At 42.8% G+C, this 24,834-nt stretch overlaps 1 protein-coding gene and 1 long non-coding RNA gene across 13 annotated transcripts in view; one reads left to right on the top strand and one right to left on the bottom strand.

Annotated features, from left to right (window-relative positions):
- RORA (RAR related orphan receptor A) overlaps positions 1–24,834 on the top strand; it is a 396,157-nt gene that overhangs the window by 322,622 nt on the left and 48,701 nt on the right. Inside the window, exon 1 of one of the 12 annotated variants that reach the window (XM_086849265.1) lies at positions 10,016–10,325. The exons of 10 other annotated variants lie outside the window; for them this stretch is intronic. In XM_086849265.1, the coding sequence (XP_086705391.1) occupies positions 10,295–10,325 (31 nt within the window). In that variant the 5' untranslated portion in view covers positions 10,016–10,294. Of the gene's footprint in view, positions 1–10,015; positions 10,326–10,871; positions 10,965–24,834 lie in introns of those variants that run through there. One more of the 12 variants, XM_086849264.1, reaches the window with a different exon arrangement.
- Positions 918–10,020, bottom strand: LOC111934208 (uncharacterized). Its single transcript, XR_015275879.1, has 4 exons — positions 9,949–10,020; positions 8,903–9,010; positions 5,220–5,455; positions 918–3,934 (listed from the first exon to the last, which is right to left on the bottom strand). It is a non-coding gene; the product is annotated as an uncharacterized LOC111934208 (long non-coding RNA).

Genomic DNA, 24,834 nt, shown 5'->3' with positions numbered 1-24,834 from the left:
CCAGCTCTGAAGGCAGCTGCCTGCACTTGCTGCTTGTATCTCTTCTGTCCTGGGCATTGCTGAGCATTGCTGAGCACTCCTAGTGCTCTTGACTTGGAGTCAGAGCTTTCAGGTTCTGTTAGCACCAGCTCCTGTTTGCTACTTGTCCCTATTTCCCTTCTGTACTGCATGGAAATGCAGCAGGTGCAGCACAGATACCGAGGAGAGTCAAAAAGCTGTCACAGGGAACACTGTATTTTCTCATTCCCTCCAAACTGAGGTTCAGAAAGAGTTGTCTAGTATTTCATGTTGCTCAGAAACATGCTACAGGAAAATGTAATCCTTAAGTAATTGCTTCTATCAGAGTATCCTTTGATTTTTACCATTTGCCTCTCCTCTATGATTTTTCAAAATTATTAAGCAGAAGGTTATGAAGAAAAATGAAGATGACTTCTGGATTACAATACCATAAGTTCTCTTAATTTTTCACATTGAGGTAGTTTGCCATACCTTATCTATTTCACATTGGTAGTTCTCCTCCCAGTATCAATTTCTGTTCACTGTGTATCATATTAACTATCTTCAGCAGTGGAAGCTTCAGAAGCTTCCTCCCTCTGCATTTTGGTGCAGATCTCATCAATATCTCTGAACTTCAGTTCTTTTTCAGCTCCTTTTGAAGTGTTCTGCTGTTAGAAGTGATCCAGCTTCCATTCATCTCTAATTTGTTAAAAAATGGTGCCATCCATTCATTGAGCACATTGCAGCCATTTATCATATGCACAGGGGCTCCTTTCCACCCCTCATCTGGCTTGTCCTCAGCAGTGAGCAGGCTGGCACTTTGATCAGTGAACTGGAGTGAAGCTTTTGGCTGCTGTAATTCTGCTGAAAAAGAGGAACTTAACATACCTTGATCTTGTACACCCTTCTTTATCTTTCAATTTATTTTTTTTTTTAATTTTCTTCCTACTTCTGTGAGTAGTTATTTTCTTGAGTTTTTGGTTCTTTGGCAGGTATTTAATTTCTCACTGTTTCATACCCCAGCTCATACACTTCTTAGTTTTACTTGACAGCTCCTCACCTCTTTCAGAAATTGCAGAACACCTGGTTCTTTGTTATGGAGTCCATAGAAGATCAGTGCCCCAACACACTGGATCCAGGCTGTTCATCCCAGAGGTGTGAGAGTAGCCCCGTGGGTTTCAGGACAGCTCAGATGGGTGCAGCAGGCTGGACCTTAGCTGCAGTTACCATGCAACTTCTTGTGGATTGTGTAACTATAGTAGTTTGTTGAACAAATGTAACATATAATGGCTCTGATGATGGACTTTAACTAAAAGTGCAGATTGATTTCAGTAGTTCGTGCTAGAAAGCAGATAAATTACTCTCAAAATAGAAAAAGCACTGTAGAAACAGAACCCCAAAAAGTCAGTGAAGACTTTTTTAATGACTTTTGGAAGTCAGTTAAAAAAACCCTGTGTTTTAGCTAAAAATTAATAGAATCATTAAAAGCATTGTTGAATTACTGAACACTTAAAAAGCCAAAACAATCCAGTACTAAAATTCAAGTGTCTCTGCTTGCAACACAGGGACTTTGGAGTGAAGGAGTTTGTGTTTTAAGGACAGGGTGGTGTATGTCTTAGAACCTGACCAGAGAAGTGTCTGAAGAGCAGCTGCCCTGTGCTAGAGGTAACTTCCCCAGCTACAGCATCCTTAAAGATTAACAGCTCTTAAATTAGCCTTGATTCTATTAGAATGTCCCTCATATTAAATGAGGAAAGGGATATGGGGAAAGAATATCATAATGTTTCCCTGTTCTCTGACAAGCCTTTCAGTAGCCCTGTCAAAGATCCTTTAGAATGGAATTGAAATAATTAGGAATGATGTGCCTATGCAAAAAATGCCTGGCACTTTCTTTGCTGTAAGATGGGTGTATGCTAATAAGGTTTAAATTATGAGTTTAAAATGATTCTTATCAAGCAAGTGCTAGTAGCTCAGATCAAAGTACTAAAACAGAAAATGAGAAGGTTTCTAAATCCTTCCCGTTTTCCTTTCTAAACAGAATAAAAAAAATACTGTCATGAGTTAAATTAATACAAATGCAGATTATAAAACACAATTTTAGATGAAGCAATAGATGATTCTCTATAGGTGTTCTGCTCTATATGCTCTGCTTTGTAATCAAATTTATCAGATTAGAATACTGCACTCCCCTTTCCAAAGTGAAAGTTGGTTCTGTGCAGGTGTTCTCTGAACTTGGTGATTATTAGCAAAACAGTGCTCTCAGATAATTACCTTCCTTTGTAAGTGAATCATCTTCTCATTTTGCTTCTATTAAAGTCTAGTATCCTTCAACAGTGTCACATTATCATGTCTATTAATCAGAATTATGCAAAGGAATTATCTGTATAGATTTCATGCCTAGGAACTGTATCATTGTTTATTTATCACTCTAAGTAGGTTTGCAGTGTTTTGTTTGTTTGAAATACAGTAGTTGAAGATATATTGACTTTTGAAAATAAATAATGAAAGTTTATGTTTTTTTTAAAGGTGAAGCCTTAAAAGCCATAATCAGCTGCCATTTATTTTTTACTAATGAAATCAGATGTAATGATTTTTCTTTGATAATTTCAAGAATGTAATGGTGATGTGAAGGAAGACATCAGGAATGAAGGTTGCTGAAGTGGCTCTAAAGTTTGAAGAAGTGAGAAATGAGAGAAATTAGCAATGGTCTACTGTAGGTACATGATCAGAGAATATGTTGGACTTGCATGTTTCTGTTCTGGAGCTCAGTATTAATCTGAGGAGGAACTGGAGAAAATGCTAAAGCACAGTATTTACTTCCCCTCTGTTAAGCACTGTGCTGGAAGAGGGGTCAGACAGGCTTAGAAACCCATGGAACTGTGGCTTGAAGACTTAATTCTGGAGTCTCAACATGGAATTTTAATTGTCCTGGAAAGCAGGTCTGGTTCTAAGCTTGTATTTTGCATTGAGACATAGAAAATGTAAAATATCTTAAAATTTTTGTTATAACAGCATGAATACTCTATAATGCAAAGCTGTATAAATCATGTAGATGCTCACAGGAAAGATGCTGCTGATCAGACTGTGTCAGTTTAGATGAATCCTGTCCTGAAAGCTGTCCTTAAAATGTGAGCAACAAACCCACTATTGACATGTGGCAATACCAGCTGAAACATCAATAGCTATAAAAAGTGTATTTTATAATGCAGAATAACTGCTTGGTTTGCTTGACTGGACAGATGCTTCTACTTTCCATGAAACAAAAATAATTTCCATATTAGTTCTCTGAGTGCCCAGCACAGCTAACCTGTCCAGATAATGCTCACATTCTTAATTGCATCGTTGAAAATGGGCAAAATTTGCTTGCTGGTCTCATATAGCATAAGAGGGAGGTTTGACTGCCACTGGGCATGACCATGAAGCAATTGAAATGTTGGCATATTTACAGCTGCTCTTGGGTTACTTTTACTCAGTCAGGGAGTGGGTGCAACACAAATTCCTGGTGTGGAACATCCTCATCACATATGTGAGACTGCTTCAGTTGTTCTCTGGCAACTCAACTCAGACATCACCTCCAGAGTTTATGGGCAGAAGGTCCAACTTTGGCTGGCTGTAGACTTATATTTCTCTGGTTATTCTTAAGAATAGCTGAAGCATTCAGTTTGTTCAACAGATGAGAGCATTGCCATAAGCAGGAAGGAAATAAAGAGGCTGAAGTGCTGTAAATACCTATGGCACATGGAGTGGCAGAGGATCCACTGGGGTATGCCCATATCATCTTGATTGTTGAACCATTCACCAGAAAAAGGTCAGAAAACTCCAGGGTTCCTTCTTGGTGCTGCCAGGCACATTTGTGAGGAAGATTCTGAGCAGGAAACCTGTCCCACTTCATCTCATGCTCTGCTCACTAAAACCATTTCTCCTTCCTTGGCTATCCCTGAAGATGCAAAAGAGGACAGAAATGGAAGCCCAGGAATTAAAAGAATGGGAAAAAAACCTGTTACCTATCCCTGGTATATAACTGGCTAATGATCTAAAGTCAGTAGTCAGGTCAGTCATAAATCTGCTGGGGGTAGCAAATGCTCCAGGCTGGTCTTGGGCATCCCTGTGAGCACTGCAATTTTTCTGTGAATGGCTGTATGCACAAAAGTTTGGGAAATGGACCTAACACTTTGTGAAACCCAGTTATTACCCTAAAAATGCTATAGACCAAAGGCTTTTTAGGAAAGTGAGAACTTTTCTAATACTGCTAAAGTATTTTTCAGAAAGGGACTAAAGCACTTAGAGGGTTCTGTCTACTCTCAGCAGGCCTCTGGAAGGCCACAGCACCTGTCCAGCTGACAGGATCTCTGCTTCCAGGCAGCTGCTCTCATCAGTCAGCAGCAGGATGCTCAGCTGGTAACTGAGCTTTGCCCACTCCCTCTCTGTGCTACAGAAGCCTACATTAAGGTGATAAGGAACAAAAGGACTTCCAAAGATTCTAAAATACACTGAAGATGTTCTACTATAACCAGCACGATTCTGTCTCAGTTGATTTGCAAGAAAAGGTGATTCTTTGGAGAGCCTGTTTATTCTGAAAAATTATTACATTGCAAGGATTCTTAAACAGAGGTCTAATAATGACTTCTTTGAGGATAATTAGTATCTTGCTGTTCTTTGCACTGCTGCCAATCAGCAGTTGGTTTATACACTCTCTGTTGACTTTTCCCCACTGAAAGGGATATACAGAACAATGCATAGCTGCAGTTTCTGGCAAGCAACACTGGCCAAACAACCTGGTAAGATTATGAATGAGAGAGCTCTAACAGCTTTCAAACAATTCCTGCTTTTTGGCAACATTAATGCCAGGGTGCTGTAGGAAGATTTGATCCTTCAAAAGTGTATATATGAGAATCTCTCCAAGATCAAACAGGGTGTCTACAGTGGCTGTGTGATCAGTAATCCAATACCAATCATTTCATAATGCCCTTTTAGGTGTAGACAAAAAGGGGAGGCTACCAGGTCTGGTTTGATATGATGAATTGGTGATAATCTAATCTTCCTAATCACTTTCTTTCCAAAGTGTACTGCTGTTACCTTAAATTCTGAAAAGCAGCAAATATGATAGCCTTTCAAGGGATTTCAAGGTGAGAGGAAACCGGATGAAAATTCAGTTGACTAGATCTTTAAAATCTTTTGCTACTAACAGCATGCCTAGCTGATAATAATGACTTTGGACTTACCTTTCATCCAGATGAACCCCAAAATATTTTGTCAACTCATACTTCATTTCACCAGGTGCAGAGCTGCAGCAGCTGTTTGGCAGAGCACAGCAAGCAGTTCAACAGTTGGGGATAGCAATGGACTTAATTGGGAGTTGTGGAGTAGTCTCTAAAATGGCTTGATTAAGACGTATAGCTGTAGGCCCACGCGGCACAAAAGCACACCTCCTCAGCAGGAACTGAGGCAGGGATTTTGTCTGAAGCAAAATGAAATGATTGCAGGGTCAGCATAGTCGCAGTTTTAAATAGATGAAAAGAGGCAACTTAATGAGGACAACCTCAGTTACATTCATCTTCAACAGTGTGCTACTTGGAGGGCTAGAAATAAATGAAGACTAAAATACCAGTAAATCTAGAGGGGGATATGTGTTCAGGAGCAATCATTTTCCTTTTGGGGTGTTGCATATATCACTTGGAAACCACTTAAAAACTGATTGCCAACAGGGTGGACAGAATTGTGAATTGTGTTTTTAAAGATTATTTAGAGCTGCAGTTCCCCTGCACTTGGTTTTGGGTGTATTTGGTAAACAAGGATGTTGTGATAGCTGCACCTGCATGGTTTCACATATGGCTAATTGTTGAGTAAGAAGCCAAAAGTGCAAAACCAAAGTGTTCTAATGCTTGGAATTTGTTGTATGTTTTAAACTCTGGTCACATCTAGACCTGCAACACTAGTATGAGCTGGGAGCCGAATGCTTCGCCTGATGAGACATGTGATTGGGTTCCAATTGGAGAAAGGCTTTGCTTTCAGTATCACCTGCTTCTTCCCATTTACCAGCTGCTGTTGTCACCATCTCTGCGCAGAGTTTAACCCCTCAGAGGAGCTCTTTAAATGTTGAAAATAAATTTTCAACATTTTCTATATGAAAAGTATTTAAAAGTACTTGAGCATTTCTAAGCTGCTGCCTATTTGAATCAATGTAAGATTTCCTAAACATTTTAAAGAACTTATATCATTGCAAGCCTATGAAGACTTCAGAAAAGCAATTAAAAATATGCATGATTATGTGGATTTATACTGCCAGTCTAAGCCCATTTTTTAAGTGAAAACATATATGTGAAACTAGCCCTAGGTCATTTTTTAAAAAGTGAAGTTGTCTTTGCTAAAGCTAAAAAAATGTGGAGGCTCTGGATGATTTATTGAAGTGTTCTTATATCACATTTCCTTCCCAGTAAGTAGGTTTTCATCTCTGTGGGAGAATGCAGCATGCAGCCCCTGCCCTGCAAGGGGTTTGCATGCAGTTGTGTTTGCAGCAGTGACAGAGCAGTGGGTAAATGCTGTACCTCAGAGTGGTTTGACAGCTTCATCTATGTGGCTAAACCTCCTTCAGACAGGGGGTGATTACATGACACATTTTCTTTTCTAAAGAATGCTTTTTTCCTCAGTGCTAGGTAGGGAAGAAGAGTGGTGGTTATGCCCCATATTTATTATTCAAATCTTAAATTTTAGTGATAAGGAGGTCTCAAAATTATTCCTAAATTAAGTCTAACCATGCAGCTTTGCTTAGGCAAGAATGCAAAACATGACCAACAGTCTGCAGAAATGCTCCCCACTCACATTTCAAGTCAGAACAACATAAACATCTTCATTTAATTAGTTGCATTTAAACTCCTTCTGTTTGGGGATGTCCTTGAGCAAATAGTTAGGAGTAGTTGTTGGTTCATCTTGGAAGCTGAATTTATTACTTTGCTCAGTAGGTTTAAAAAGAGGTGGAGGAGTAGAGCTTCTCAGTGTTTTCTGTCCTGTGCTTAGAATACTCCATTAATAGTGTCTCTTGCATTACCAGTGCTAATAGCTATCATAGGTGTTTCCCCTTTCTCTGGCAGCAATTTAACACTTCTCTGTTTTGCAGCAGGGTTGAAAACATTTCTGGAAACAGTTGTTTCCCTTAGATTGTTGCACAGGCTTGTGGTTAGGCTGACAAGCTGAACACCTTTTCTATCAGTACAACACAGAACAATGCTTGATAAGGTTCCCCAATCTGTTCCCATCCCTAAAGCAGCAATGTGTAAGGTTTGTAGCTCCTGGACGTTTGGGTGTGCTTAGGCTGTGCTGTAGCGGCTCAAAGGATGAGCACGTGCTGTGGTCAGGGTCTGTTTGTGGGTCACTGCTCAGTCTGAACCATTAATAAATACATTTGACATGTTTAGGAGGTCTTTGAATGCAGAAATCAAGGCAAGAATTCAGTGTACCCTGAGGTGTAGTTTCTCACTCCTGTGAGGAGTTTGTAGTCTTGTGGTGTTTCTTGGGTATCTATCAAAAGCTTAAGGAACAAGCAGGATAGATGACAAGCTTCTGGAAACTGGGAAGCATTCCTATCAGTCAAATGAAACCCTGCTGCACAAACAGTGAGAGCAATTGCCTGTCAAGTGTACTGTAATACTCAGCTCAGTATTATTTGACTGGCACATTGTGTTGTCACTGCTGCAGTGTCTGAACTCCAGTGAGACTTTGACTATTGCAGTAGTTTGGTAAATGGGGAAGGAAATGGATTTTGGATGGAGTTTTCCTAATGAGGTCAATCTGATACAGAAAGCCCGAGTGCGAATGGGTGTGTTTACATATTCAAAAGTCAGCAGATGGCTTTAGATGGGATATTGATAACAAATAATAAACTATTTTAGGTATGCTCTTCTCACTTAAAATGTCTGATGACAAATCTTCTATAATTTTATGAAGCAGCCTTTGTAAGGTATTTGTAAGAATGCAAATCTGTGTCATCTGCTTATTACTAGATCCGTTTAGCACATCAGATGTCATTCCAGATTACCAGTTGCATTTCAGCTGGACTGGAAACAAATCCAGATCAGTAATAATGTAATGCTGTGTACCTTAAGGTTAAATGTCTGACAAGACAACTAGTGCTAATGGACTGTGACATTTTTCAGGCCATCAATCTGACATTACTTGCTGTGTCAGAGTAAAATGTTTACAAAGATCTAACTCCACATTACAATACATTAAGACATTCTTTTCTCTTTAGCATTCTTCAAGCCTTCTAGGCTAATCTAAACTCCACAGTTGGCCCATGTGTAAAAGCAGCATCTTCCAGGCTTTGAAGAGCTCTGAGCACCATTATGAGCGGGATTTGATTCAGTCCAGAATGCCCTGTAAGATTTCTGTCCAGCACATTGCAACTTTACAGCTCCTGCTGCAGACAAAACTCCATGAACACAAACCCATCTGGGACCAGGGCTGCCACTGTAAATTTACTGAGCAGTATCTCACTCTACATGTGCTATTGGCAGGAATGGCTTAATGTAAGGATAGCAAATACAGATGAAAAATTTTATGGCAAAGTTATCTGCTAAATTTACACTACTGCAACAGATTAGCTCTAGGAATTTTTAATGTTTTAATTTTTTAAAATAAGGAAAATTTAAAACAGCTTTAATGGGGCTTGAATGACTAGACTGATTGGCTCAAATCACATTTAAATCACATTTAAATAATATTATACTGTATTAAGAACTCATTAAAGAAATAGGTAAGAATTAGCCACTAAGGGCCATTTATTAGTAGATTGTTTCAGTGTCCTCACCGCATAAAAGCTTTCTAAATATAGGGTTTTGTTTCAAATATTAAGATGGCTCCCCCGGCTTCTGTCTGAAGCTATTTTCCCTTATTTTCATTAAATACTTACACTTGTGGTTGTTAGATTAAATGGCATATTCTGTCCACTCTTAAACAGCTTGTAATGCATCGATTTTTTTGGCGTGGTTTTATATGTCTTGACGGATTATTCCAGTGGCTAAGACAGGAATTGGAAAAAATACTGGTTTTGCTAATGCAATTTTCAGCTAAGTGTGAGGGTTTTTAATAGGTTGAATTATTTTTGTGTCTCTATGTGTGTTCAGTCATGCGCTATCCCTCCTGTAGTGTGGATGTGTGTATATCCATGAATGCAAAACTTCATCTCACAGACTGACAGTACAGTGACATCTGATACTATAGAATAGATGAAAACTCTGGCAGTGGTATCAAGCTTCAGACGTTCCAAGTAAATCCTAAGAAAGCATGAACCCATCACCAGACAGATTTAAAATGTAAATGCTGCTCTGCTTGATCAAGTCAAAGACTATTAGGTGCAGATGCAGCGGCAATACAGTTATTTTTTACTTAAAACACCACTCCGGGGGGCTGTGGGGGAACAAACCCGCAGTCGAGTTGAGGGCCAGGACCCGGGGGTCGGGAGCTGCTCTGGGGCACTGCGGGAGCGCTCGTGCTGCCACCGCCCCGTTCTGTCACCGGTCCCGGCAGCCGGCCCGGCCCGGCCCCGCTCCCCTGTCCCCGGCCCGGCCCCGCTGTCCCCGGCCCCGCTGTCCCCGGCCCCGCTCCCCTGTCTCCGGCCCCGCTCCCCTGTCCCCGGCCCCGCCCCGCTGTCCCCGGCCCTGCCCCGCTGTCCCCGGCCCCGCTCCCCTGTCCCCGGCCCCGCTCCCCTGTCCCCGGCCCTGCCCCGCTGTCCCCGGCCCTGCCCCGCTGTCCCCGGCCCTGCCCCGCTGTCCCCGGCCCCGCTCCCCTGTCCCCTGCCCCGCTGTCCCCGGCCCTGCCCCGCTGTCCCCGGCCCTGCCCCGCTGTCCCCGGCCCCGCTGTCCCCGGCCCCGCTGTCCCCGGCCCCGCTGTCCCCGGCCCCGCTCCCCTGTCTCCGGCCCGGCCGCGGAGCCGTTCCCCTCAGACCCAGAGCAGCACCTGCCGGGCCGGGCCGGGCCGGGCCGGGCCGGGCGGAGCAGCCCCGGGGCGGTGGGGGCGGTGCCGCAGGCCGGGCGCGCCCCGTGACCGCCCCTCGGCGCCGGCAGGGGAGGGGACGGAGCGACCGGTGTAAACAAGGCGGGGGACCGGGGCTGGCTTCGTGTCAGCGGGTCACATGGAGCCTCTTATGGGCCGGGGGATGGCGGCGCGGCGTGGCTCTCCGCTGGCAGGCGGCGGCTGCTGCTGAGGCAGCGGCGGTGCTTCACGCCGAGGGCCCGTCCCGCCTCCCCTCCCCGCCTCCTGCCCGCCGCGCTCCGCTCCGCTCCCCGCCGTGCGCCGCTGACAAATGATGTGCGTTGTGCTCGCCGCGATGAAAGGTAGGCGAGTCCGCGGGCCGGCCCGGCCCGGCCGCTCAGCGGGGCCGGCCGGAGCCGCGGCGCTCCGTGGCCTCCGCGCTCCCCGCGCCGGGGCCGCCGTTCGGGGTCCGGCCCCGCTGGTTGCCCGGGCCGGGCGGCGGCCCCCGGGCGGCGGGAGGCTCTCGGGAGCGCTCGGGGGGACGCGCGGCTCAGCCCCGGCTCGGTGCCGGCGGCAGCGCCGCGGAGCCGCTGCGCTTCACGGCGGCGCCTGCAAGTTAGAGAGGGAGAGGCGATGCGCCAGCGCGGCGCTGGGCAGGCACGGGCTGCGGTGTCGCGGGCTGGAGTCGCTCAGAGCGGAGACGAGATGTTCCTGGGCTTTCTACAAACCCGCGAAGAAAAGGCATTCTGTAAAATCTGACTCTAGCAAAGAGGAAAGGACGTGCAGCATCCTATGGGTAGCTGATGAGGCTAAAATGCCGTCTTCAGACAGCTGCTCGTCTTTCAAAGGCTTTGGAATAAAAGGAAAGACCAGCTACTTAGTGATTTATTTTTTCTAAACCTGGAGTTTTCTCTTCTTGCGGATTCGAGTCCTTAATGAGGGGCAGTGGCAGACTGAGGACAGTCAAACGAAGTTTTTGATGAGATACCAAAAGTTTAGAGGTACGTTTGTAGTCTGCCCTGTTTCCTAATAAAATTAGGTTCACGGTAGAGCTTTGCATTGCAGTATTTTTAAAGTCATAGGTTTGGGGCTTTTTTTTTAATATAGAAAAAAGAAATCTAAATCAAATAACCATCTTACTTACGAGCAATATTCTTTCACGGTATTCTAAAGCCTCTAATTGTTGCCATTCGAATTTAATGGCCCCACAAGAATACCAAATGTGTGCTGTTTAAAATGAATTTTAGGCAAAATTTCTCTTTTAAAAATGTAATTACCTGGAAAAAGAATACTGGGTCTTGCTTCAGGTAGAGACTGTTTCCTTTTTTTTCCACTTTGCAAGGCACTAGATAAGGCACACCAGTAGCAGCATAGTGTTTAAGAATGATAATTTTCAATTACTCGGCTTCCTTTTCTTCTTGGAGAGGAGCCTATGTGAATAAAAAGAAAAGCACTATATTCATTAATCATTAGCTATGCTGAATGTATTTGGCAAGAAAACGTAATGGGGTTGATTCAAATGCTTGCATCTGTAACAAAAGGAAGTGCATTTTTTTAAGTGCAAACTACATGGCTATTTTAGCAGTCCTTTAGGATTATACATATTCTGATAACAGTTTTTCAGCATATCCCTTATAAGCCTGTTAGAACCATGAAATTAAATAAACAAACTTTTTTATAAAGAGAGGAAAGTACACAAACAAAAAAATTGAAGGGTGTGATTATTTTGTATGCTTCTGGACAGAGATTTAAGGTGTGTCGTAAAAGAGCAGGCAGATGATTTACAGCAAATCAACTTTGAAATGTATTTTTTATTCTCTTGGGAGTTTCATTTAAACCAGTTTCCACACTGATGTAAAATCTTGGCAGAGCACAGCTTCACAGCTTTTGGATTTTAAAGTGTAATTCCTAGTGGCTTTATTGTGGAAATGCTTAGGTCTTTGTATGTCTTACAGACTACTTCTGTAGTCCATTTAATTCATGTTTCATTATATTTAGTTTTATAGTGCATTGAAAAACTTGGTTTTTTATCCTTTCTCTAATTTGCTGGACAGGGTTCAGCTGAAGGAAATGTGTTGCCATTTGTCTTAAAAGGGCCTCTGACTGCTATGAAATAATAGATCCACAGGCCAACATTATGATTTGAGAGAAGTAGACCAATAGAATAAGGAATGCAGTTTGTTTAAGCTCGAAAGTACAAGGGGAAAAAGCAAAATCTGTAGGTGAATTGAGTATCTTGTTTGTTCTTTATTCTGTGGTGACATCTAATCTTTTACAGTTCTGACATTAAAGTGCAAAAAATTATGGTCTTCAAAAGAATACGGGATTTTCATACTGGGTTTAATTTTCTTTCTTAGGTAAAAAGGGTGAGTATTAATGCCTTTCCTATTGCTGTTTAGATAGCCCAAACTGATTCAATGTGAAGTTAATTTGTGAGTTGTTTTTTTATTTTTCTTGCGACACAATGTTCTGGCAAACATGTTCTCTTTAATTCTGAAAAGTCCCGAGCCTGCATCCAGGTTTGGGTGGGTAAAGCCTGGCTGGCTGTCACACATCGAGAGCTGCAGTCGTACACTTAAAATGCTGGGAGCAGAGCAGTCCAGGGGAGAGCCTGGACATGTCTTTGAGACAGGCTGCATGTTAGGAAATGAAACTTTCTCATTTCAGGCAGAGCAGAAAGAGGATTTTTTTTCCCTACTGATTTCTAAGAAAACGGGCAGAGATGAAGCTTCAAAGTTCTTAATGACTGAATAAGTATTTTCTAGGTTGATTAGAAACTAGAAATTATTTATCAACTGCTGTGAGTCTGTAGAGTATCCAGGAAGCCTTGCATTTTTAGTTTTTAACACAGGTAAGTCAGCTAGCCAGCTGGCACTTTTAAGGGAGACAGCAACTTTACGTGCTCACCGGTGAGGTTTGCAAAGAAATCCGATCATTCTGCCGGCGTAGTCACTGGTACGGATCTTATTCCAGAGAGAGTCTCCCCTTGCAGGAGGATCAGGGGTGACTTCAAGGAGAATAGTGATAAGTGCTGAATTGATGAGCAAATACACTGCACTGGAGTAGAAACAGGAATTCCTTTGTCAGGCCAGTAAGGAGCCAGAGGTGAGCCCAAGACCAAGGGAGATGGTTTCCTTGGTGTGGGATTGTGCCGTGTTGTGGTACCTGCTTTGTACAGAGATGTCAGTCAGGCCAGAGCTGCTGAGGGCTCAGGTATTTGTCTTGTACTATCACCAGGCCTGGACAGAAGGTTTCAGTCTGCTGATGAGATAAAGTATGGACAGGAACCTGGCAATAGTTGCATTATCTTTCTTATGGGCATTCCTAAATAGAGATCGGTGGGAAGGCTGATGTAAATTTTCTAAGCTATTTCAACCCAGGTGTATTTACTTTAAGGTGGCATTTGAACTACTAATCCTGGCTACTGCAGTGTGAACATAAAGTTCAGTGTGTTGTTGTTTTGTGGAAGAAGGACCAGATGAGTACAATCTGTTGCTCCTAGGCTGTATGGGAATTTTTTTGCTTTGGGGGTCTGTGCTTGGATCACTGGAACTGTTACTAGCTTCTCTACTGACAGTGTCTCCAAATAAAAGTTCAGTCATTAAAAACACTTGTTTAAGGAAAAATACTCCACTGGTTCCTTATTAGCACACAAGATTTTTGGAATCTGCTGCGTTTTTCCGGAGAAGCGGAGCTGCAGGCGGGCAGAAAGCAGCATTTCCCTTGCTGGCGCTGTCCCACTGCCCCAGGTGCTTTCCATGCAGCGAGCGCTGCGCTGCAGAGCCGGGCTGCTCCGGGGCCAGACAGGGATTCACGCACTGCTGCTTCATGCGGGGCAGCTTTTCCCAGTCTCTCAAGCCTGACCTTTTGACGTGGTTTTTGTCATGTATCCTGGCACCAGCCTTCCAGCACGTTGGTAATTACTCAGTATTTTTCACCAGTAAACAAAAAAATATGGAAAAATATCATGCCATAGGTTTTTTTAAAAAAAAGGTAGCTTTGCAAATTGAGGTGTGTTTAAATTTAAATTTCACTGTGGCGCTATTGAAAGTTAAATCAAATTTAGCAAATACTCCAGTACAGAACTACTGTTGACTAAATATTAACAGAATCTGGCCTTTGGAATTGCTAGCTGACAGGCTGTTTTCTTGCAGCTTTAATTTCCTATGACTGATCTGAATGACTTGCTTGTACCTAAGACATTTGTTGCATTACATTCACAGGATAAGATTGGTTTGAGGTTTATTGCTGAAATGTACTTTTCAAGCTCTTTGAAAGACTCTTGAGATTTAAAAGTAAAAGAGGAAATCTGTCTTTGTCTCGCTCTGTGAAAATCAAAGGCAGTTGCATGCTCTGTACAAGTCTCAGTTGGGGACACTCCTTTTAAGTAAGGAGATTCTGTCCTGTTTAAGTCAGCAAAAACTGTGGGTGCTGAACATCTCACTAGATCAGACTCTTTAAACTTATGTACAGCTCTTGCCTAGCTAAAACAGTGAGCCTGTTCCCAGCAGCTCGTAATGCAGTCTGAAAAATAATTCTTCCAGGATAATTCTGAATAACTGGGGCAAAACTCAAGCAGATACGTACACAACTCAAGGACTTCTGTACCCTTTTTCTATGAAACAAAATGAATCCCTGAGGGGATGAGGCAGTAGAGGAGAGGGTATAGAGGAGGCTGATGTTCGGGGTGTGGGCTCTGCACAGATATGAAGTGTCCTCATGCTTTATTCAGTGAGCTGATGTGGGGTGTCAGGGGGAGATGGCAGCTGCTTCATCTGCTGCAGGGAAAGGGCCTGCAGCTCTGCAGCCTGCCTCTGCAGTGGGGAGCTGAATGTTTGTATTGGCATTTTTGAGTTTGGGGAATAGTGTCTAGAGACTTTAGTGAAGAACTGAGTCCTCTTTATATCAAGTACTTTCCAACTGTGTGTGAAAAAGACTGATTTCTTTACTCACTCTCCATTATAGAGAACCTAGCATGTTTGGAGGGTTTTTTCTAGGATGATGTAGCACTCAATTTTAACCTTAAGGGGTTTAAAATATTTTTTCTTGCTTCTCTTGTCTACGGTACAGTGTAAAAATGATCACTATCATGTAGAAATTACTATCAGGGTTGTTAGTATTTCATCTTGACCGCACAACTGAGTTCTAATTGGTATATTTTATTCTAAACTGTATGTACTAAATAAAAATTGGTCAATCTTTGTGTCTGTCCTGAGTAGATACATTGAAATTCTCTATCTGGTATTGGAGGAAGTTGAGATGCAGCATGTTCTTTTTTTTTTTTTTGCTTTTCATTCCCAGGAGATAAGTTTTTGTAGTGTGCAAAATAACTACATATGACAAGAATGTTATTACAGTCAGACTTGATACATTTTAGAATGTTTTTCTGGATTATTTTTTTTTAATTCACAATGAAAGGAAAAAGTATTCACCTTTCTTGTATTTATCTGTGAGCTGTAATTTGCAATTACAGCTGATAACTCCTGAGATCAAGCAAGCAGTAGTTCTCTCCTTTTGTGGTTTGTCTTTTCCTTGAGGACTGATATCTAAGGGATATGCACATTACTAATAGTACAGAAACTGTCTTCTTCGTTTTTGAAGATCAGGGCTTTTTCTCCTTTTTGCAATAAACATTAGCAGGGGAGGGGAGCATTCTGTCCTCCAAGAATAACTAAGTTATCCAAGAAAAGGTGACTGTACAGTGCAGACCTCTGCTTGTTGGATTAAAAAAAAAAGGCACTGACTGTAAAGTTGAAGCAGCAAGTCTTTTTAGGGGGTCTGGGAAACAGACTTTCTCCTTGTGCTTCATCCTGTAACCTGCCTGTGCTGAACAAAGTCTTTAGCTTGGTTTTTTGGTGGTTTGTTTTGTTTGGTTTTTTTTTTCTTCACTTTGCTTGCTAGAGGCATTTAGGCTGAGAAGTTCTGCAAAGTACAGGTTGGCAAGCTCGGTGCTGTTTCGGGCTGTTTCCCAGTTGCCTGCACCTTCTGTTGAGAACACGAGGGAGTGATTCAGGGTGGCAGTGACTCACGGGGTGTCGTGCTGTTCCGCTCTCCCCACTGGGGGTTAGCTGCAGCAAGGAGCTCGCTGGCAGCCTTGGAGAGCTCAGTGCACTGGAGAAAGCCCCCTGAGGTACCAGCACTCTGCTCTGAGCTTGTCTGCCTGCACAGGTTACCACCGATTCCCACTTTCCTAAAAAATGTAATTAAATTAGCATTTGCTTCCCTTTTCCGTGCCAGGGGAAGGTGGAGCAGGCATGTTGACAGGAGCAAGTGGATATGCAGGGAAATCTGAGTCCGGTGCCATGCCAGCTGGGACATCTCTCTCAGGTTCTCCCACCACTCACTTGGTGCCTGTGTGCTGTCACTCAGGAGCACGGAGCTGGTGTGCCCGTGCTGTTTGAGTGTCTGCAGTGGATAATGCTCCTCATGGGAACCTCTGACATCTAAAGCTCTCACAAGCGCACGGTTCCCCCCAGAGAAGTGTGGCAGTCGCCCAGCACTGTTGGGGTCAGGTGTGTAGCCTGTGCTCTCGCTGCTGTCAGTGAGTGTGGCTGGAGTGCTTCATCTCAGGGGACTGGCAGGGGGTCAGCAGCTTCCCTTGCACCTGTGGTCCGGCTCCACCACACCTAAGCAGTCAACTTCAGATTTCGCTGCGTTTTCTGTTTTCTTTCCTATGTGATGGTCAGTGGTGCAGGACCCATCGCTCGTGGCTCTCCTGTTTGTGTGGTTCCAGCCTTTGGGTCTTTTGGCATGCTGCATACATAGCCATCTAGGCTAAAATCGATGTGGAGAGAGGTATAATCATCCTGGCTTTCATTTTAAGAAATGAAAAGAGCATTTATCTCAAAGCTTAATTAAAGCTGCTTGGATGTAAATAAGTCTAACCTCTTCACTTCTGAACAATGCAAATAGAATAGTCAGTATACTTACAGGGTATCAGCCATGTAATTATCGTGTACTGTTTATGTTCTTTGAAATACTGTGCTGTTTCTTGCCACTGAATCCTGGGACAAAGTGCTTCACAAAATAAACTGCATGCCTCTTTAGGTACTTTAGAAGAAGTTGATCATTCTCAAACAAAGGGGTGGCGAAGTGATATTAAGTCCTTACATAGACAGATACACTGTGACGAAGGGTTTTTCAGAGTGTCCCTTCAAACTGAAGGGACCGCAAGCTGGAGTTTTGCCTGGTTCACAAAGAAGCAGGGGTTGTGTTCCTGCATGCCAGCCTTGCTTTTCACCAGCTCTCAGCAGTGCTGGTCAGAGGCACTGCGGGCACCCTGTCCAGAGCCATGTGCTTGGATCTCCGGCCGCCTCTGCTCACACCTGGTATGTGCAGAATACTTTCTGCACTCTCAACCAAAAAAGAGAAAAGGTCCTGTCACCACTTGCACGTGCTGTCTTCTGCAGTGTACTCTTTGGTGTTCTAGAACTCCTGAAGTCTTCGCTGTTCTTGACGTAATTCTGTTAACAGCATGAAATGGGGAGCGGTGGATTACAGCAACGGCTTCTGCTTCCAGCTCTTGCAGCTACTGAGATCTCATGTATTTGATTGGCTCAGCAATTTTCTGCCTTCATCTGAGTATCATTTGCTGTTTAATGCCTTGTACAATTGACATGATTCAATTAGAAATCAAGTTCCCGTTTCATGTGGCACTTAATTCACACCTCTTGTGATACTGCCAGGGGTCTTAGGAGATGATACTGTGCCATGGGTTAAGTGTGCCTAAAACTTACATAAGCTGATGTTTACCTCACTCCTAGTTCTGAGGAAAGGAGTGCTCTCTTGTCCAGCCTCCTCTGCTTGGCCCTGTGCCTAATGGGACATGATTCAAAGGGTCATTTATCTTCTTCTCACCCCAAAAGAAGGTTAAATTCTCTCTAAGCCCCAGGTGCTCTTTGCCTGGAGCCTCTAGCCTTTTCACCTCTAGAGAGGTGAAAGCCAGTAAAAAATGATCCCTGATCTGATCATCAGAACATTTGGAGTTTCCTTTTTGTATGTAGATATTTGCATACCTTAGTTCTGGCGAAAATTTAAACAGTATAAACTGCTGTACTACATGACAGGAGCAGCAGTAGCTGCTCTCTTCCCATAACGACTGTAAAATACTTCTCATAATGGGCGCATTTTCCCATTTGGCTAAATTAATTAGCCCATCTTTGGCTGTGTTTGATTTGTCAAGAGTGTAGCTATTGTGAGAAAACACACATTTTCTAGTGAATTTGTAGTTATTTCTTGCTCAAGTTTGGGAATTAATTAACCTGTCTTGTGCACTGCAGAAAACCGCTTGTTTTAGAGCACCCCTGGTTTTTCTTCTTGCTGGACTACCTTCTTCTAGAGTCCTGTAGAATTGGTCATATGGTGGACCTTATGTCACCGGTTTTGGAGCACATAAATGGGGGTGAAAACGCTGTCCAGTACTGGTTTGGGATGTCGGGCTGGAGCTCTCCAGGGCTGGGGAGGTGTTTGCCACTATTGCTGCAGGGGCACCCTCTGCCGTGTGGAGAGGGGCAGATTACTTGTGATGGTCTGGAGGAGCTGAGCTCAGCGTTGTTTTCTGTCAAAGGGACACACCCCACAATTGTTCGATTGACAGAGATGCATTGTGTTAAATTCTGGGGAGAGTTTTCCTTGTACCGTGGGTGCCTTATTGAATTAAAAGACCTATTTGCTTAAAATATGAGTACATAAAGATGTTTGTAACTGCCGCACAGATTCTTATATCAACAGATAATAAAAAAGTAAGACAGGTTAATTAAAGAGCCAGAGCTGTTTCATTTGAGAAACCTCATATACATAGGCGCCTTCTAAATGGCTGAGGCAAACAGGCCCAGGGCATTGCTGCCTGCAGATGCTCGGCGGTGATAGCCGGGGAGCAGCCACGCTGGCAGCGCCGGTGGCACGGCGCTGGCCCAGGGCTGCCACTGGGGCCTCGGGGGCTGGACTGGGGCCAGCTCAGGGAGCTAAATTAAGAAATTGATTTCCCTATTGTTCTCTTCAAGGAGGATCAAAATTCTCTCTCCCACCTCCCACATGCGATGTTTCCGTGGACGCTATGTATGAAGTCTCTCGGCAACACGAGCGATATTTCACCCTTGTGTTTTTCTTGGTGGGTTGTTTTATTGCACGTGATAGAATCTGGGTGAGCACTGAGAACTGACTTCTGCCTGAACCTGAAAAAGGCCCTGAAAATGTGGTGTTTCCAGTATTGCTATGGCTAGCTCTGTCCAGATTTCTTAAAAATCTGCTGGTATTTCTGGGATTAATTTTGCATTTCTCAGCCAGAAAGGTGGAGTGCAGCACCTTGGCTGCATGGCATGGCAGGTGCTGGTGTGCTCCTTCCTTTGCATACACCTCACTAGCTCTTAACAACACTTCTCCTTTCTGAGCTGCAAAATGGTTTGGAGCAAGAGGAATCAGTATCTTTACAGATTGGTTTAATTTTAAATATTTTTTCCTCAGTAATGCCATCTAAAATTATTGTATAGTTTATTCACTTTAAAATAATAACTTGAGATTAAAATGTCCAGCATGGTGCGTTTCTCTGGCCAGCACACTGACAATGCACCTTTAAACTACTTGGCTTGGGGAGGAGCATCAGTACAGCACTGATTTTTGTTGTGGAAACCTAGAGCTCAGTATGGGGAAATGCTCCCTCCTTGCTGTCACTGTTCCAAAATATTCTAATTTTCTTCTGACGTTTTCCCTCTCAACCACAGTGTTTATACTTACAGAAGGGAAAAATAGCCAAACATAAAGGTCACTCTAAAGAAGAGACCTTGTGAACACCAAAATCTCACTCCAAGGAATTTCAGCTCATAGGATTGATTTAAAACTCTCACAGAAGTGCTTCAGAATAGAAACGCTTTTTTTATGTCACACTGAAAGCTGTAGCATTTAGTGGTGGTAACTTTGCACTTCCTAACACGTTATTTCTGCCAGTGTTGATTACTGTTTTGCTGCAGAAGTAACTAACTTTGTAATTTAGTCTGCCATGGTGTTGTCAGCCTAAAATTTGATGTGTACATACTGCTTTCTGAAAAACTGTACTGCAGAGGCTGCCTCGGGCTCTGGAAGTCCCTGAACTGTAAAGTGTTGAAGGCTGGTAGAGCAGCCAGAAAGGTCCACTGCTGTATGTCTTGGTTTGTCCTGTTCCCAGTGCAGCTACTCCTGGTCACTGCTGGATTCCAGGCACCATTCAGAATTACCTAAAAGAGAGTGAGGAAATACATACTTGACTACATAATTATACTTTATGTTAAATATACTCAGATATATTAGCCAATACTCGTATTAATTTGTAATACCTGAAAAACCTGATCAGGTCTTGATTTTTAATCAAGTTATCAGTCCAGAAGAGTAGCACAGTTCCTGTGGAAGTTCTGAAAACAAGTTACTAAGAAATCTGACTCACAAAGCAAATGCCTCATGAAATTTGAATGTTTAGAAGGGAAAATGACTGGCAGCTCCTCTTGTAAGTATGCTAGTTGCAATAAAGTATAAAAGTTCAACATCAAAGAGATCACCGCTTAGTCTGTGGCGTATTTGTACATCAAAGAACAAATACAGGACAAAAGGAACTGCACAGAGATACAGTTCATCCTTGCAGACAGGTCCCCATGGAATGCTATAAAGAGCTGCTTTCATAATGTGGAAATGATCTCTGGCACATCTTCATTTCTGATTTGGGGAAGAGGTAAGACTAAGAGTTAGAAGCAGTGTCTCATAATCCGGTCGTGCCGATGCGCTCAGTAGGAGTGTCGGAGCTTAGGTGATGTCAATGCTGCAGTTTGGGTCTCACTGACTCAGGTGTGTCAGCCTGGGTGACATATGGGAGCTGTGTCTGCAGCAGTGCCATTTCACTGGGGAGAGGAGGGGCAAAGGGGGTCTCAGATGCTCTAATGAAAGGAAAGGTCTATTTTTTGATTTATTTGTTGTGCCAGTGGTCAGGTACTGTATCGTGTTACCCAGAGAGATTGTGGAGTCTCCATTTTTGGAGGTACTCAAACCTCAGCTGAGCCTTGTTTGACCCTGCTTTGAGTGGGGGTTGCATGAAGTGATCTCCAGAGGTGCCTCCAACATCAACTGTTCTATGATCTATGAGAAAAACTCTTTAGTAGTAAGGCAGCTGTCTACTTAATATTTTTAATTATGGCCTATATTAGTCAAATACACAATTCAGCAAATACGTGACCATCTCTGAAAAGTTCTCCACCTGTTTTTTACTGTTTTTCTGAGCTTTTGTAATGTGAAAGCTTGATGTATTTCTGCTGATTTGTGCTTTTAGTTTGTAGTGGTTCTGTTGTTTGGTGGGGTTTTGCTGTTTTTTCTTATTAATACTGAATTACTCCTTAAATTAGAGAGGAAGTTTGTGCATGTCTGCAATTACAACTAAAGAAAAGTGATCTTGGGTATGTAGAGCATGTCCTCTTTCAGCAGAACACAGGTCGTGAGAAGTTGGTCAAGGATATTGTCAGAGTGTCATTGACCAATTAGTGAATTGTACTCAAGGCAGTGGAGACTTTGTCGTTTACTCGAATCTATCTGTTTTAATATTAAAATGTTAAGTAGGTCACATCTATTCTTCATTTCTAGGCTTTCTACTTAATTTATCTCTGTAAGTGATGGCTGCATATGTGATACACAGAAATGTTAATCATAAGATCCAGACTAAATCTGAATTCTCCAAAGTTCAAGTGTGCTTGGATCAACGGTTTTAATAGCAGTTCCACCTTTTTAGGAGATAGTATTGTCAGCAGACTAATTTCTTTTACTGCAGAACTAAAAATAGTTACAATCTCGTGGAATCATTAAGAAATACAAAGGGTTTCTGTTAAAAACCCTGGGGAAACCTGATTAGGCAGACTGCTGTATAATTAATTGATGTGCTACTACACTTGGAGAAGTGGTGCATCAGTAAACAGAAGTCAGGATGTAAAGGGCTAAGAAGAACTGCTGGGAATTGTGTTAAGACATCAAGGCTTGAAAATAACAATTTGAGCACCTCAGGAGAGACAAGCATTTGCATTTGGTGGAAGGACAGAAAAGTCTCCAAAAGGCCAGGGCATGGGCATCTGTGAAGGAAGACTCTGGCTTGTGCTTAGCACTTCCTTTGCAATAAAACACCTTTGCTGCTACCAGTCACAGTGTTTTACACTACCTTCAAGCTGATGTTCTGATAGCTCCCTAGACTATATTCTTATATTTGTGAAACAGTGTCAGGTAAAGGGTTGTCAGAATGTTCCTTTTGTTAATGCTGTGCTTTAAATACTTTCATTCTGATAATTACGTTGTTGTCTAAGATACGACATGGATCACTGATTTGTGCCGTTGTTTGTCTTGTTTGCTTTGAGACTGGAAATAATTGTCATCAAGCAGTCTGTAATTATCTCTTTGGAAAAAAGTCAGGATCTTGGGTAACGTTACCGTAAAGAGGTGCAGTTGTGTATATAGAGATCAGGGAGGCTGTGATGACAACATGAACGAATTATTCTTCCAGAAATACATTTAAAACCAATCTTTATCCCAGTGCAACAGTGTCACCTGGAGAAGGAGTTCTGTTCTGGGACAGTACATGTACCATGACAAAGCCCTGTGGCTGAGGAGGAAGAAGAAGGAGCTATTGCCACGAGCTTTCAGCCCTTCACAAACGGACATGTTTGGGAATTGGAGGAAGACATTACGGGGACGATCAATTCATGTTTTTCTGTTTAGAGAAAAGAATCATGCAGCTGTTTTTAAGGAGGTCCAGTTCTGTGTCCTTTGTGTGGCTGATGGGGAGAAATGGGCTGTGCTTGAAGAGCTTTACCAACTAAGTGGCTTCCCTGGATCTTGCACCACGCTGGAGTCCTGGTAGCGCTGGCTGCTCATTCTGCACATAGGGGCGCTGGGGACAGTTCAGGATGCTCAGCATGCTGAAGTCAAGCCTTTTCTCAGGAAATGATAATAATTGGTTTTAAATAGTGACCGCTGTTCTCAAGTAAATACAGTAGCTGTGTAAATACCTTGCTCTGTGGAATGAACTGCAGACGTGTTTGTACCGTGCTGTTAAAAGAAGGTGGAGCTTTCCTCACTCGAGTGTGTCAAGTCCTGACCTGCTGCCTGGCACAGACTGTGTTTGGATGAGACAAGAGCATTACATTTTAGAAAGACTAATTAAGTTCATGTGCTAAATTGAAGGAAAATTCACTTTCGAATTACCAAAAAAAAATCCAACAAAAACACCAACAATGAACTTCTTGAGACTCCTTCCCACCTACAGAATACCTGGAGCATCAGGTTAAGAGTTCATGTCACAGAGCGTGTGTATGAGCTTGCCCAGGGACAGTTGCTAGCAGCTCGTAAAATCAAAATCCCAAAATGAAATCCTGCAATACTTTTCTCTTTCCCCTCATTGAATTGAATTGAAAAATTTCTTAGGGAGGTGCCAGCAAAAATAATGTGGGGTTGTGTGGCTTAACTTCTTTTCTTGGGCTGCTGCCACAGCATTAACGATTGGGTAACTATGCTAAGTTCAAATTTTGTATTAGCAGGGGGTGGGATCTCTTTATGTGTGAATGAATATCCTGAATGAGCAACATGCACAGATGTCCAACTTGTCTCTGTGGAGCCTAAAGTTAAAGTTCTAGGAGCATGTCCAAAGCTGGCATAAAGCTGTGTATCTCACATGAAAAGCACTGCTGTGTGCTGGCAAAGGCATTAGTTCTGAATTAGTCCGTTTTTGTTAGCCAAGCATTTTCTCATTGGTGGAAGTTTTAGAGTTTGAGTACTTTTATCTGCTTCTGGTGTAAAAGCACCTTAATAATTGAAATTACATAGCAAGACTTCAAATATAATCACTAAATATAATGTGGGAGAAGAATTAATTTAATTATAATTAATTCCAGTTTTCAGAAAATGCTTTCAAAGTTGTCTTAAGCTGGATACCAAAATGGTTATCACTTTGGAAAATGTTCCAAGTCTCCAAACATCTCAGTAGAGTGTCTATTTCACAAAGGACTTCTTTGATCCAGCTATCTAGGAGATTTATCCGAGGAGACAAAACCCAGATTGCTTGCTGCTAATCCAGTGCTTTGCAAACAAGATTTTAATTTTTATTCCCTTTATTTGTTTTTCAAAAATTCCGGCAGATATATAATGGGATGGTTTCTTCCCATAAATAATTAAGCCCATTGTAAGCAATGTCAGTAGAAAGTAGTCCTGAGATTCTTTTAGTTATAAGTACCTACTCATTTTCTCCTTTTGAAAATAATACTGTGTTCCAACCAGTTGGAATGCTCATAAATCACATTAGTTGAAGGGGAGAAATTATTCCAAACTTACTCTCTTTTAGGCATTTACTCTTCTTCTCAAGAGTGTTTTGTTGTCCCAAAGTCTGTCTAGAGGAAGTTGTCCTTTGCCTGGATTCACAGCGAGCGGCCCCAAGGTTGGTGTAGCAGGTCCTGTTTGTATTTCTCTTCATCCCAGTGGAGTTGCCTGTGTGCAGCTGGTCCCTGGCGCCAAATGCAGGCTGAGCTGCCTCTGTGCAATACCTGGGGAAGAATTCTTCCCTCCTTGCAGCTGGGCCAGTAGTGCTGTGAGGTCTCTCAGTGAAGCTGTGCTTGTTATTGCTACTCAAAATCACACCATTTTCATTATGAGATAAGGTAATTGAACAAGCGAATCAAAGGGGATTTAGCATGGCCTGAAAGAATAAAAAACGTTCCCATACAAAAAAAGAAGCTGAGTTTAAGTATTATGGTGTTTTCTCAGGGAAAAGAGTGTGTAGTGACAGAACACAGGAAACCAAAGGACTGTGTTCTAAAGGAGACCATGTCAGCAGTGCTGAGGGAAGGAAAATAAGCATGTATTTGTTTACCTGCCCATTAATGC

Source organism: Cyanistes caeruleus, chromosome 13, assembly GCF_971803275.1.
Source record: "Cyanistes caeruleus chromosome 13, bCyaCae1.hap1.1, whole genome shotgun sequence".
Lineage (NCBI taxonomy): Eukaryota > Metazoa > Chordata > Aves > Passeriformes > Paridae > Cyanistes > Cyanistes caeruleus.
This window is presented reverse-complemented; position numbering and strand designations above follow the sequence as displayed.